General features: G+C 36.5%; 1 protein-coding gene across 6 annotated transcripts in view; it reads left to right on the top strand.

Annotated features, from left to right (window-relative positions):
- Orc4 (origin recognition complex subunit 4) overlaps positions 1-15,595 on the top strand; it is a 67,457-nt gene that overhangs the window by 24,124 nt on the left and 27,738 nt on the right. For all 6 annotated transcript variants that reach the window (XM_063259607.1, XM_063259613.1, XM_063259608.1 and 3 more), the window contains exon 2: positions 14,799-14,873. In XM_063259607.1, the coding sequence (XP_063115677.1) occupies positions 14,799-14,873 (75 nt within the window). The remainder of the gene's footprint in view (positions 1-14,798; positions 14,874-15,595) is intronic.

Here is a 15,595-nt window from a genome sequence, read left to right as displayed (position 1 = left end):
GCAGTTCATCTGCCATGTGGATGAATACAAAGATGAATTTCTTGCTTTCGTGGGCCCTGCTACTGTTAAGCCATACTCACATTCCATTACCTTACAGTTACACTGCAACTGAAAAGAGTGTGTATTCTATTGTTTGGGGGTGGAACACTTGTAAATGTATACTAAATCCATTTGTTTAAAGGTTTGGTTCAGCTCTGATATTTCATAGTTGATTTTTGTGTTTAGTCGATTTATTTTTTTAGACAATGAAGTATTGAGGTCACCAGTTATATTAATGCTTTCCTGGTTTTTCATCTCCATTAACATTTGTCTTATATAGTTGAGCACTGTCATGGTTTATGTTGGTGGCCCCCAAGTCTCATACCTTTGCATTATGCATTTGTGATTGGTTCATTGTCTAGTACTTGGATCAATGGTGTCAGTGCTACACCCACTTAGGGGTGGAGCCAGCATACAGTATAATGGCAGGAAGAAGGTGAGTTTCTCTCTTGCCAGTTTCTGGCTTGCTGTTCGGAGCTGCCATGAACTGCAGCCCTGCCATGCCACCCAGCCTTAGAGCCAACTGAGTATGAACTGAAACCTCCAAAAACTGTAAGAAACACAGTTTCGTTTCAAACTTTCTTTTCCTTTCACAACTCAGTGCATCAGGTATTTTGTCTCAGCAATGAGTAAAAAGTAACTGAGACAGAATTTGGTACCGAGGAGTAGGTTCATTTACTGTGACTATACCTGACCATGTTTTTCAACAGGCTTTGGAAATGGCTTGTGGCAGAGTATGGAAAGGTTCAGACATGTCACATAGATTCATAGAGCTGGAGCAGCTTAGGCTGTTCTGTAGAGGAGATTCTGATCTCAGGAGACCAGAAGGCTGATAGAAAGCCTGATGCTAAAGACCAGGCTTGACAGAAAGTTTGTCTGCATTTTGTTCATGGCCAGAGACTCTGCCTGAGACTGAGATTAAGGGCAATGGACTAATTAATCTGGCAAAAGAAATTTCAAGGCAGTCAGATGTTGAGACTGTGGCATGGCTATCATTGGGGGCTTTTAGTCAGAAGAGCAAAGAGCCCAGCAGGATAATTTACAGTGCTGAGAGTTTGGCCAGAAGGAAAACTGCAGTAAAGCTGTGGATTGTAAAGATGGAGCATAGACTTTGATTGTTGAAAAGGAACCTAGATATAAGAAAGATGGCCACAGGGCATCCCAGGAAGCAGTGGGTCTCCATCCTTTGCAGCCTCAAAACTGCAAAAGTGAAAACATTTGCTCCTAGGGGAAAGCTGCAGAGAACACCATGCTCCAGAATAGCGACAGAGGCCACATAAGGTTCCTGAATGGCGGCAACATAGAGAAGATTTTCTTCCCAATCAGGTTCACAGAACCCAACAATCCAGGCAGTTGGCCCTTACAACCAAGAGAGAGAAAAGTCTAGCTACTGCTCCAGCTGGCAGCAAACCTTGGTGGCATCCACATGGTGTTGATTTTAGGTGCAAGGAAAGTACACAAATTCTGAGGATAAGATGGCTTCCACCTCGATTGCAAAAGGCCTGGGAGGCTAAGCAGTGTGCCCCTGAGGAGGCAATTTGTAAAGGTGTAAGGGTGAAGCCAAAGGTGCAGTGGATACCCCAGAAGTATAATATACTGTTTTTCCTTTTCTTTGCCTTCTGGTTTATTGCTTTTCTTGCCTGGTGGATACGTTCCATGGGAGTCATGGAATTGTCCTCATTATCTATCCTTTTCTAGAATAGCCTTTAGAACTTTTTGAAGTACTTGTTTGGTGGTCATAAATTTCTTCAGGTGTTGTTTATTGTGAAAGTATCTCACTTCTCTATCAAATTTGAGAGAATTTTGCAGGATACATCAGTCTGGATTAGAAGTCATTTTCCTTCTTTTTTTTTTAAGCACTTACAGTACTTCTTCCAAGCTCTCCATGACTTGAGTGTTTCTGTTGAAAAGTTTGCTATGATTCTGATGAGTTTACCTTTATAGGTGATTTGTTTCCTTTCTCGAACAGCTTTAATATTTTATTTTTGGGTTGAATTTCTGTGACCTTGACTATTATTTGTTTGTTTTGATAATGGCTAACTGGGTTGTATATGCCTCACTTCTGTCTGTGAAATTCTTTTTCTGTGCTTAGGAAGTTCTCTGTTACTTCTGTAAACAGGTTTACTGTTTATATCTTTAATGGTCTCTTTTCTCTCTCTCTCTCTCTCTTTTTTTTTTTTTTAGTAGTACCAGGGATTGAACTCAAAATCTTGCACTTGCGAGGTGAAGCAGGTACTTACTTACACTGCTGAGCTAAATCTCCAGTTCCTTTTCTGATTTGTCATTGATTCAGATTAATTTTACATTATTCTTTGAATCAGCTAGCAATTGTTGGGTTTTGGGGGGGGGTTGTTTTGTCTTTTTGGTCATTCTTTGCTACTTTTAAGAGATCTTTCTTTCATTTAGTAATTGCTAACTGTAAACCTGTCTTCCATAGGTCTGATATTCTGTCTTTGCATTGATTGATTCTGATTCTGCTGTGTATACTTTCAGTATAATTTTTAATCTCCTCTGTATTTGTTTGAATGTCTTCTGAAATCTAGTTCTCTATGTTGGGCATTCATGGTTTCTATCACTTTTCTAACTTTTGTTTTAGCTTTATCTACTGTAGATTTACTAACCATGTTCTTTATTATAATCATTTCTTTAGTAAACTGTGCATTTGTATCTGATTTTTTTCCTAATTTCTTTCTAATACCTCATTCATAAGCTTTGCCAATTGTGTTTTGACCTGAACCTAGGTTTTTGATATGTATTATGGTATTGCTTATGACCCCCAGACAGTCTCTGTTTTGATATACAAGAAATAACTACTGATCACAGCTACGTCACCTTGGCTGCATATGACCTGTAATAACAAAAGCATAGTACAGTAAATGACAAAATGATAACTCTTAATTTGCCACCTTTAACCTTAGATACTAGCTTTACTATAACAATCTAAAACCACTCAGAAAATTATATACGGACAAAATACTCTTAATACAGCGAGTTTCTCTCCCTCAAGAAAGAGAATTTCAATCAGACCAGTAGATAAAGTAGAGAAATAGAATAACAGAAAGTGATGAGAAGCAGAGATGGGGAGGGCAAGTGAAAAGTACTTAAGCTTTGGCAAGCCAGAGAACAAGACTGAAGATAAAGAAAGAAAACAACAAAAGAACAGAATAAAACCAAACAAAGAAACTAAAAATAATGTTCACATTCTTGGAAAAACAAAAATAGACAAGTTTAAAAAGAAAAAGAAAGAAGTTTCTCTGTGACTTCAAGCTTCTGATTGTCTCCTGGTGTCTACAGTTTAGAGGTAGAGTCCAAGTCAGAGCTGAGGTCTGTACTGTATAACCACAGTAATTCTACAAGTAGGGTTGAGGTGGGGCACCAGGTCCTCTCAGCTCCGCAGAAGTTTGGACTGATCCCAGCCTCCTGCCATGGGGTGAAGCCTGAATCCTCTTCTAGCAGTACTCTTAAATGTTCCTCATGGGCCACAGGCTAGACCACAGTTCTTCCCTGGACCACCAGGTGCTCTGCCCATTCACTGTTTCCCACCCAGCCCCCTGGGAACCCCAACACTGGGGGCCCTGAGATGAAGTCAACCCATGGCTGTTCTGAGTTCCGAGTTCAGTTAACCTCCCTCTGACCCCTAAAAGGTGTCTGTCCAGTGAATACTGTTGCTGGCACCTGAGTCTCTACTACTGTGGTGCACTTCACCCTGGGTGCCTCTGGGCTGGCCCACTCTTACTGTGTCTTGGTAGGTTCCCACACTCCAACCTGGGGTTGAGGGGATTAATCTGTACTATAATCTGTTTCTTCTTTCTCTGCAAACTCCAATTTTCTGATCATTTCTGGGTCTTGGGGATTTACCTCCCACCATCCTCTCTTCCCTAAGTTGCTGTCTTCCCAGCATCTGGATTCCAAATATTAGAGAGTCTAACTTGTTGCTATTCACTAGTTTGCCATCTTCTTGAAAATTCCCTAAATTTATTCTTAAGTCTGAATTTCTATATCCTTTGACCAGCACATCCCTTTTTCCCCCCAGTCTCTTGGTAATCACCATTATGCTGCTTCTGTAAGAGTGACATTTTAGATTTCATATATAAGTTAAGTGATACAGTGTTTCCTTTTCTGTGATTGACTTATTTCTCTTTAACACAGTGTCCTCCAGGTACACTCACGTTGTTGCAGATAACAAGCACTCCATTTTGTGTGTTTGTGTGCCTGTATGCCACATCTTCTCTATCCATATTCATCCTATAAATGCACAGATACTTAGATCAGTTCTGTACTTGCATATGGTAAATAATGCTGTGATGAACATAGGACTGAAGATATGTAAATCCTCTTTGACGTATTAATTTCCAATCCTTTGGTTATATATACTCAAGAGTGGTATTGCTAGACTATCATATGGTAGTCCTCTTTTTAACTTTATTAGAAATTTACTTCTGTCTTCTGCCCTGGCTATACTAAAAATATATACTGAGTACATTCTGAGTAGATAGGATTACCAGGTATATATATATGCCTTTTAATATTCTATTTTGAAACAGGGTCATAGTAAGGGTAGGCTCAGCCTCCCAGAAGGTTGTTTGTTATATACATAATGTAAGGTAAGAGTCCAGATTTATTCTTTTAAATGTGAGTTTTCAGTTTTCCCAGCTCCATTTAAAAAGATTTTCCTCCTTGTATGTACTTGATAACTTTGTTGAATTTAGTTGCACATAAAAGCATTTTTATTTTTGGCTTTTAATGTTCTGTTTTATTGGCCATAAATTTGATTTTGTGCCAATCTCATACTGTTGGATTATGAAAGCTTCCTGATGGATTTTGAGATGAGGCAGTATGATGCTTCCTGTTCTGTACTCAGTGCTCTAGATAATTTTTACTTTTGCTGTCTTTGTGGGGCCATATGTGTTTTAGAATTGTTAATCTATTTCTATGGGAGAATACCACTGGAATTTCAGTCCTTGCACTGAATTTGTAGATCACTTGGGTAATAGGGGTGTTTTTGCAGTATTGATTTCTTCCAGTTCATAAACAGGGATATGTTTTCTGTTGGTACCTTTGGTTTCTGTCATCCATCTTCTATTGTTTTCATTTTACAAATCTCTTGTTTCTCCGGTTAAATTTACTCAATTTGTTTTTATACTATTGTAAATGAGATTATTTTTTTGATTTCTCAGCTCATTTGTTAATAATATGTAGAATTCTGTTGACTTTGTGCCCTACAACTTTACTGTAGTCATTCATTCTCTGCTTTTTGGTTGAGTCTTTATAATGTTTTATGTACTGTAAGATGATGTCACCTACATGCAGCAACAGGTTAGCTTTCTTCTTTGGCTTACGAATGAGGTTTTTTTACTTTCTTTACTAATTCCTCAGGCTAGGACTTCCAATACTTGGTTGAATAGAAGTAGTGAGAGTGAGCATTCTTTTCTTGTGATCTTAGAATGGAAGTTTTCAGTTATTCATCATTATTTCATTAGTGAAATCCTTGAGATTCTGAATCACATAAACCTTTTAAGTCTTAGTGACTGAAAATTCACTATATAGAAATAGTCTTTTTCAAATCTTCGGAAAGCATTTGAAAAGGTATTCTTTAAATCCTGAGAAAAATTCAGTTATAAAACTATTGGTTTATAAGTCTATTTGATGTGAAATTCTGTGTTACTGAGTTAGTTTTCTTAGTTGTAATTGGTCTTGTTAAACTTTGTTACTTTGTAATTCAGTTTTTAATAGTTTATATGCTTCTGAGAACTTATCTATATCTTCTAGATTATCTAGTTGTTGACATTTAGTTACAGGAACTTAGAATTCTTTGTATACTATCTGTCTGCTTCATTTCTGATTTTGAATCTTTTTCAGGTTAGCTGAAAGTTTGTCAACTTAATTTGTTCAAAAAGTGGTTTAGTTTTACTGCTTCTTTTCATTAAAGTATAATATTAGGCTCTCTATTTGAAACCACTTATTTTTTGGTGTAGTCATTTAATGTTGAAAACCCATTTCTAACTGCTTTTGCTGTATCCTATAAGTTCTAGTGCCAGGAGTACAGCAAGTAACAAGTTGTTTTACCTGGAAAGATTAACTCATCAAGAGTGAGTTAACACTGACGAATTCTAACCTGCCAATGGAGTACTAAACAAATGGCAATACCACCTAGGACAGCACCCAAGTATCAAATTCAACAAGTTTCAAAGCAGTTTAGTTAGGACTGTATATTATGATCTGTATATTGTGTTTCATTTTCATTTCTCAAGATTTATTTATACTTTTAATTTCTCATTTTACTTATTGTTCAGAAGAATATTGTTTAATTATCACATACTTAAATTTCTAGTTTCGTACAATTGTGATCCAAAATGACTCTTGGTAAGATTTCAATCTGAAATTTGTAGAGATTTGTACCCTGACATAGCTATACTAGAAAACAATTTTATATGTAAGAAGAATGTATATTCTGGCCATTTGGATGGATTGGTCTGACTATGTCATTTAGGTCAATTTGTGTGACAAGTATAATACAAGACAAATATTTCCTTAACATTTTTTTTCTGTGATTCCATTGTTGAAAATGGAGTATTGGCTTTTCCTCATTATTGTATTGGTATCTGCCTCTCCTTTCAGAACTTTCTGTATTTATATATTTAGGTTCTTCAATATTGGACACATATGGTGGACCCTTGACTTACGAACATGATTAGTTCACGAAGGCTGTTTATAACACAAAATTGATTGGAAGTCAAGACTTTTTCCAATAAGAAATAATGGAGATACCCATAATGCATTCTGAACCTCCCAAAGCCCCACTTTCACATTGAGAAAGAGTTGTATAATGTGCATAACTTACCAGAAACACCAATAATTTTCTTAGCATATTCACCAAAAAGTTATAAAATGTGCCTCGTTTACCAGAAACAATTATTTCATACTGTACTCACCGTTCAGCTTTGGCTTGCAGAAAGGAAGGATAAAATAGAAAGAGACCCCTTCAATAAGAACATCAAGAATCTGGTTCTGTATGTCATTTCTATCTTTGCCAGAGTCTAGTCCACTAGGACCTGCTTTTTTTTTTTTTTTTTTTTTTGGCTAACTACGTCTCAACCTTTTTTTAAAATTAAAAACTGTTCTAAAGTTTTCTGTTTTTGTCTTTTCTTAAACACTTTTGTAGTATGACATGACATTGTCATTAACTAAGCAAGTGAACACAAAGATGAGCTTTTTCTCTGTTTGGATGGGTGTTCTCTACAGAAGTTTGTAGCTGTGTCCATTATTTAGAGTTTTCTTTTATTTCTGAAGATCTTTGCTACACTGATTGTTGATACTCCCCCATCCTCTTCCAAAATCTCCTTTACAGTTATTCTTGATTGTTTCTCTACATCACCACTGTTTACATGCAAGTCTTGCTATAGTGACAGTGTCATCAACTGTAAGGTCAATTGAAGACTTGGGCTTCTCTACACAGCCTTCAAAGTCTCTCTCCTGTATACTACTTTCTTCCAGGCAGATCTCAGGGTCATTGGAGAGACACTGGTCCAGGATTTCTCAACTCCACACAGGAAAGAATTTTCCTTCCAGAACTCTTTAAGGGTTAGATATATATCTGAGACCATCTGGAAGCACTTCAGGAACAGTTTCTTAGTGTATAGCTTCAAAGTTAACTGTAACCTGCTGGTCCCTAGGCTGCAGTGAAGGGATTATATTAGGTGGAAGGCATTCTACAGAGACCCATGGGAATTTGTCAGCAAATTCCTGTAGCAGGAGCATTGTCCATGATGAGAAGACCCTTGAGTGGTAAACCTTTAACCTCTTGACACTGTTTCTTAACAGTAGAACAGAAAGCCTCCCTGATCCACTCAGGAGTAAGTACTCTTGTTATCCAGACTTTTGCCTTAGATTTCCACATGACTTCTAGCCTGTTCGTCATGACTTTGTTTTCTGAACACTCTAGGTTCTCGGAGTGATACACTACCGAGAGGCTTTACTTGAGGTAACCACTCACATTAGCATATAGCAAGAAGCTTAGCCTATCCTTCATAGGCTTGTGGCCTGATGTTTTCCTCTCATCCTGGATAATATATGTTCTCCTGGGCATTTTCTTTTAGAAATGGCCAGTTTTATCACAACTGAAAACTTAGTAAGAGCAAAAGCCCTTTCTCTGTTTTGTTTCATAGTGTAGTATTTTCAACAGCACTTTCATCAGCACTGGGTGCTTGCTTCACAATGCCTGGTTATAGTATGAACCTGAGTTCTCACTTTAAAATTATAAAACCATCCCTTACTGGCATGAAATACTTCATTATTTATCACTTGTTGTTAGATTATCCTTTTACAAGATCTGCATTCATAGCCCTAGTTTTTTCACAGATTATAGACTCAAATAGGCTATAACCCGCCGTTTGTCTTTCATTTATCCATACTAATAAATTTTCTACCTCACCTAACACAGTTGATCATGACTTACTAATTTGAGTAACACCTTTAGAAACTGTAGCTTCATTATGCAAATCTTTTCTCTGTAATATTGTTGAGATGGTGGATTTTAACATGCTATCCATATTAGCGAGATTGGTCAGATAAACACCACTCATAATGTCTCCAGTTTTATTCTTCTTTTCCCTTGTGATTGCTTTTTCTTCCCTTTCTTCCTTAGCTGCTTTTCTAGCTTTGTTGAGGCCATTTTGATAGCAGTAACCATAGCAAGTATATAAAGCACTGACTGAAATTATGTCCACAAACATGCACATTCAGGCTCAGACTGACACTTATATATGCTTTTCTGACATGAGTCTTTCTTTACAACTGCACCAGTGGCCTGCATTCATGTCATAACTCCAGATTTTGGTTGTAAGTTAAACTTAAAATTCCAGTACTAATCTAAGTTGTTCCTTTGTGAGTCCAGTTGTAATTTGAGGGTCCACTGTACTACTGTGTTCTCTTATGGAGTTAATTTATCATTGTGTAGTGACCCTCTTTGATTCTTTTTGCAGTTGTGATAAAGTCTATTTTGTTTGAAGAATTTAATTACCCCGCTTTATTTTCATTTCTGTTTATATAGAATATCTTTCATTTCACTTGCAATATATGCGTGTCATTAAGGATTGAGTGAGTCTCTTACAGAGAACACATAGTTGAGCCTTTCTGTGTTTATTCATTTAGCATCTGTTTTGAATTTATTTACACTCAAAAATGGTTATTGTTACATAAGAACTTAGTACTGATTTATTACAGCCAATATCAGAAATGTCCTGACATTCAAACCTCTTCCTCTTTTTTTCTTTTTTATTTATTAGTTTGTTTGGCTGTACTGAAGGAGTGAACCCAAGCCAGTCTTGCACTGAGCTGTGTCCCCAGTCCTTAATGTTTTTGAGGTGAGGCCTCATTAAGTTGCCCAAGTTAACCTGACTCCTGCCTCAGTGTCTCAAGATCACAGCCATCGAAATTCAAAACTTTTTGAACTCACAAAAAGACACTTAGGCTTCAGCATTAGGCACATTTTTGCTTTTGAATTTTTGGATTAGAGAATCTTAACCAGAAAAGTGTATACAAACTTTGCAAAATAGGAAAAACTTTGAAATCGGAGACTTTGACCTCAAGCATTTCGGGTAAAGTATTCTCAACCTGTGGTGGTTTTCTCTCCGGCTCCAGTCCTTTGTACTTTCCTTTATTGTTTGTGTATGTGCTGTAGGTTTTACTTTATGTTTTCCTTAAAGGATTTATAAAATGTTTTACAGTTCTGATCACATACAGAAATTCTACCTTTCATTCCACAACATTTTTTGGCGTAATGACTTACATCATATTTATATTGTCATCCTTTACCATATAATAGAGTTTTAAATTTTGTATCATTACCTTTATAGTAGAGATATAAAGGCTTTATGGTGTCCTGAATTTAATTTTGTGTTTACTTTTCCCCTTGAATGTTTCACTTTCATATATTTTTATGATTTTCAAGGTCTATTTAAAAAAGGCAATGTTTAAACAGTTTATTACAGTAAAAGGCACATTGCTTTTAATCTGCCTTAAAATACTTCCCCTTGCTTTCAACACAGTTATCCTATCATTCTTACCACTTTGGAAGCAATTCTTCAAAGTCTTTTTTTGTAAGTGTCTTTAGGCGTGTTGACATAGCTGTCTTGATATCCCAAATTGATTGAAAATCTTTTACCTTACATGGTCATATTGACATTGGGAAGAAGCCAGAAGTTTCAAGATGCAATCTATTGAATAAAGTGAGATGTTTTTAAGAGGCTTCTTTTCCCTTGCATGTCACTCAGCAGCATTCACTGATAAAATACAGTCACCAAATTCAGTCAGAGTCACAAAAAATTTAATCATTCTCCATATTTTTTAGTCAGTCCTTGTAAATAATAGTTCTTTTGTTTCAATGTGAAAGTGCTCCTTTGGCATTTCTTTTAACTAAGTCTAGTGGTGGTGAGTTCCTCAGTTTTAGTTTGCCTGGGGATGTCTTTCTTAGTCTTTTCATAGGGTAAGTAGTTACCAGATATTCTATAAGTAGCCTGCGCACACACACACAGAGTTTTCCATTTACCCTTCTCTCCTTCCCCTCTCCCTCTCCTTTTCTTCTTCTTCTTTCTTCTTCTCCTGTTCTCTTTCTCCTCTTCTCTCCTATCCTATCCTTTCTTTCTTTTTCTTCCCTTCCCTTCCCTCCCCCACCTCTCTTTTTCTGCTTTAAATGTATCACTCCAGTCTCTTCTTGCTTGCACTATGCCTATCGAAAAGTCTACTGATAGCCTTCTGGGCATTTTCTTACATGTGATGAGTCTCTTACTGCTTCTTGCTTTCAAAGTTTTCTCCTTGTCTGCAGTTTGAGTATAAGGTGACTTTGTAGTCTTATTTTGATGGATTCTCCTTAAGGCCCTTCTATTTTTGTGAAACTGATTATGTATAGATAGCCCTGTCAAGATTTGGAACATTTTCAGATAGTCTTTATCTGAATAAGCTTTCTGTTTTTCTCTGTATCTTTACTTTCTGGAATTCCCATAATTAATAAACAGTCATTCAATACAAAGCATGCATTTCAGTCATGATGTACTACATATTCAACTGTAGTTCCATAAGATTTTAATAGAGGCACAAATTCCTGTCACTTAGTATTTTTGCTTGTGTCTGCTTTTTCGATATATAAAAACTTCCATTGTGTTAAAATTGCCTATAATGTATAGTACAGTAAAATTCTAAACAAGTCTGCAGTATAGGAATAGTAGTTCTGTATCTTGTAATTTATACCAGTGATGGCAAATTTTTCAGAGCTTTCAGTGATAACAAACAGCCACCTGTGGCATGCATACCATAGGTTTCCTGCTTCCGCCCTAAGTGCATAGTAGGCTATACCATCCAGGCTTGTAGCTGTACTTATTTCAGTAAAACTAGGAAATTACCTAATAATGCACTGCTTAAATCATATTCCTATCAATTTAATATTCAAGGGCTTGATGGTGTCCCATACTTTCTTTGCTCTTTTTGATTTTGCCTTTTGTTCCTCTGGTTGACTCTTTTTTCTTTAATTTTTAAAGAATAAAGCCAAACAAAATAGAACAAAGTCAGTCAAAACAAAACAGTGAAAGAGATACAGAACTTCAAAAGAAGATAAGAGGAAATCAACAATGACTACCATAATATATCTTGTTATCTTCTAAATAGCTGCCCATACCACCAGATATAAAAAATAAACCAAACAAAACAGAATAAAATCAGTCAAAACAATGAAAATGCTACAGGACTTTAAAACAAAATAATAGAGAATTACCTTCCCTTTTTAGACATTTGTCCCCCTTTCACTTTCACAGTATCTGTTGTACATTTTGGATCCCACTTAACTCCTTCAGTTTTTTATACTAGGGTGACAACGTGATTTTCACCTATGTGTGTCCCAACTATTTCAACCCAAGAGCATTATCACAAATTGCGTACATTTACTTACAAGAGCCTGGTGATTATCCTTCTTTGTAGCTGAGTAGCTTTCCATTATATAAAAATGTCTCATCCATTCTGTGGATGACAAGTAAGCTTTTTTCTGGTTCTGTGTCACATAGAACATTGTTATTTGTCCTTTGATTTTCAGTTATGAATTTCCTTTTGAGTTGATATTTTTTTACACTCTATATTGATCTTGTTTCTTAATCTACTTTGTGTTTCTTTTTATTGGTGAATTGAGGACATCTACATTAATAGTATGGCCAGCATCACTGGTTGATCTCTATCATGGTTTTTTCCTGCCGTTGGCTCCCTACTTTTCCATTCAGGAGTCTGCACTGCTTGATAATCCCACTCTGCTGCTGTTCCTGAGGCCATGATCATTTTTATATCTCTCTAGAATATCTTTCAGTACTCTTTGTAGGGTTGGTTTGATGGTTATGAATTCCTTCAGTTCTTTGTCATGGAAGTATCTTGTTTGTCTGTTAAATTTGAAAGATAGTTTTTCAGGGTACATCAGTCTGGGTTGGAAGTTGTTTTCTTTCAGGACTTGAAATACTTCAAGCTTCTCTTGAGTTGATGGTTTGTGTCAAGAAGTCTGTCGTGATTCTGATGGGTTTTCCTTTATAGGTGATCTGTTTGTGTTCTCTAACAGCCTTTAATATTCTGTTCTTGTGCTGAATTTCTGGGATCTTGACTGTTATAAGTCTAGGTGTAGATTTATTGTGGTTATGGCTAGTTGGAGTTCTGAGTGCTCACTTACTCACCTATATGCCAGTTCCTTTTCCCATGCTTGGGAAGTTCTCTGCTATTTCTGGAAGTAGTCTCTTTATGTCATTTGTATTTACTCTTGCTTTTTTGCGGACACCTGTCATTCTTAAATTCTTTTTCTTCATGTTGCATTGCAGCCATTGCATTGTTTTTTCCTGGTTCCTTATTTTTAAGAAATGTTTTCCTTCACAATTACTAACTGCCATCCTGTCTTTAAGGTCTGAATGTCTATCTTCAGTTTCTTTCAAGCAGTTTTTCCAGGTGTTAGTGGAATTTTTAATTTCACTGTTACTCAGATTTCATCAGAATCTTTGAAACAGATTCACAGAGACTCTGTTTCATGCATTCTGTTGCTTTCCTATGTTGTTCATTTAAAGTTTCCATCATTTTGCCATGGTCCTGTACTTTTTCATCTATGTGTTTTCTGGCTATGCTGAGCAACTTCATTAAAGTTGTCATTTGTTTCTTTACCTGAGAGATTATTTCTGATCTGATTTTTTTCTGTATCTTCATGGATTGGTTTCTTCGCTTCACTTGCTGTCTTTTCAGAAATTTCAGGTGCATTTCTTCCAATGTCTTTGATATGATGTCTCCTCTACTTGTTCCACGTGGGTTGGGGATTTGAGATTGCATTTTGCTTTTTCATTTTGTCATTTTCACTTCTCAGTTAATATTTAGGTCTTTTCACTCCCACTAGTCTTGACCGTCCATCATATGTGTCTTAGAGTCCTTCTGCTTGTCTGACATTCATCCAGTTGCCAGGTTCTACAGTGTAGAGGTGGGACCAGTCACCTGAATTCCTCCTGTGGGACTAGTTGGATGATTCTTACATTCTTGCTAGGCTTGGAGTATTGATGTGAACCAACCCATAGCTCGTAGTGCTACTGCAGCTTCAAATTGTTCAAGCCCCCAGACCCATCTGTTCACAGTGTATGTCCCAGCTGGGACTCTGCGATGCCACTAGGGTCTTGCAGGCCCAGTCCATTTCCTCCACGTGGAGGGAAGCCTCGCTGGTGTTCTCACAAGCTAACCCCGGGTTCTCTATATGGAAAAAGGACTCACCTGCTCTTGCTGGCCTTACAAGATCCTCCAGTAGAAGGGAGGGTTGGCCAAGGCTTCTGCTGTTCCACTGAGGTCTTCTGCTTGGGGGTGAGGGGAATCACTGTGCTCTCGCTGGCATGTCAAAGTCCTCTGGGTAGAGGGAAGGTGTCATTGAGACTCCCGCCAGCCCACCAAGGTACTGCAGGTTGTAGAAGGGACCACTGATGCTCCCGTGGACTGCCTAGGTCTTTTAGATATGGAGGAAGGTTAGCCGTGGCTCTTGTGGGCTGCTGAGGTCATTCAGCTGCAGGGAAGGGGCATCTGAGATGTTCCTTAGTTGCTGAGGTCTCCAGGGTACAAGGGAAAGGAGGAAACAATTTTTCACCTAGTTCTGGTGCCTAAATAAACACTGCTTAAATTATTATTGTTGACTGTGAGGTATTCCCATAAGAATTCCATGTTTAAAAAATTGATGTTTTAGCCAAAGGGATTCTGAAAAAGAAAGTAACCAAAAAAATGTTTCTTTGCTTGTCTGTGTGGTTTTTAATTAATGTTCTTTTCATTGTAATCATAACTTCATTGCCAGTTTTGTTTTGGACATAATGCTGTAATAACTGGAATTTAAAATGTCCTCAGAGAACTCTGACAAAAGGGTAATTTTCCTTATTATAATTTGGTTGTAAGTAAAAGAGGAATGTGCATTCACAGGTATTTACAGAAGAGACATTTGATCTGATCTGTATATTGGGTGGTTTTGAGCAATCAAGAAAGGAAAAGTTCTCTGTAAAGGATTGAATGGATAGGAGAAATGTTCTGTGTTAAGGAAAAAGAAAGAAATGAAAATGTTTAAAGGAAACAGGAGTAGTAGTTGTAACAATTGTTTAAACTATAGTATAGGTATCAGTAACCCAGTCATTGAACAAAGAGAAATAGAGATTTTTTAATTTTGAAAAACCAAAAAAATTTTCACAATGAAAAGATTGTATCTATTTTGATTCACCCTAATTGTTTTTTAGGGATTTGAATTTGTTGAAATGAGCAATCGTAAATCAAAGAACAACAACTTACTACATGGAGAGTCCCTTTCTCAGGTTAGTATGTATTTATTTTAATTTTTAAACTTATTCTCATACAGAGATGATCATAGAAACTGTTGAAATAGTCATTTAATTTGACTGTTTTTCTTGGTACTAAGGAACAGGTTTCCATTTTTAGGGAGATATTCATACTAGGAAGGTATTTGTATAAGATAAGAACGATTTTAGAAACAGTTTTCCAAATTAAATGACAGATCTGTTCTCAAACCTTTTCTGTCAGTTGATAATTTTATATATATATATATATATATATATATATACATATATATGCATATATATTTATTAATGTTGTATGCTACTTCTTAATCATCCTTTGTCTTTGGATAGTTGAATCCTAAATTATCCATGTCTTCCTAAAAGTGATCAGATTTCAATTTTAGAATATAAATTTTCCATTTCTTTTGTCATATTTATTCCTATTTTATTCCTTTAATTGATGGCATGTATAGGTAGTATATAGAATTGCAATTGTTTTTAATGTATTGATATTTTTTCTTATAACCTTGCTGAAATGATTTGTTAGTTCCAGTATTCTTACTTTGTTAGGATTTTCTGTATTAACATTATGTGATCTGCAGATGTAGGTCACTCCTTTCCTTTCAACCTGGATTCCTCATTTTTCTTTCTCAATGGACCTGGTGTGAACTTTTAAGAAAATGTTAACTAGAATGATGAGAATAGACATTCTTCTTTGTTTCTTATCATGAGGAAAAAGC

The sequence above is a fragment of the Cavia porcellus genome, unplaced genomic scaffold (genome assembly GCF_034190915.1).
Source record: "Cavia porcellus strain 051 isolate PalLab524CR breed Dunkin Hartley unplaced genomic scaffold, mCavPor4.1 scaffold_12, whole genome shotgun sequence".
In the NCBI taxonomy this organism is placed as follows: domain Eukaryota; kingdom Metazoa; phylum Chordata; class Mammalia; order Rodentia; family Caviidae; genus Cavia; species Cavia porcellus.
The sequence above is the reverse complement of the archived record's forward strand: the minus strand, read 5'-3'. Positions and strand labels throughout refer to the sequence as shown.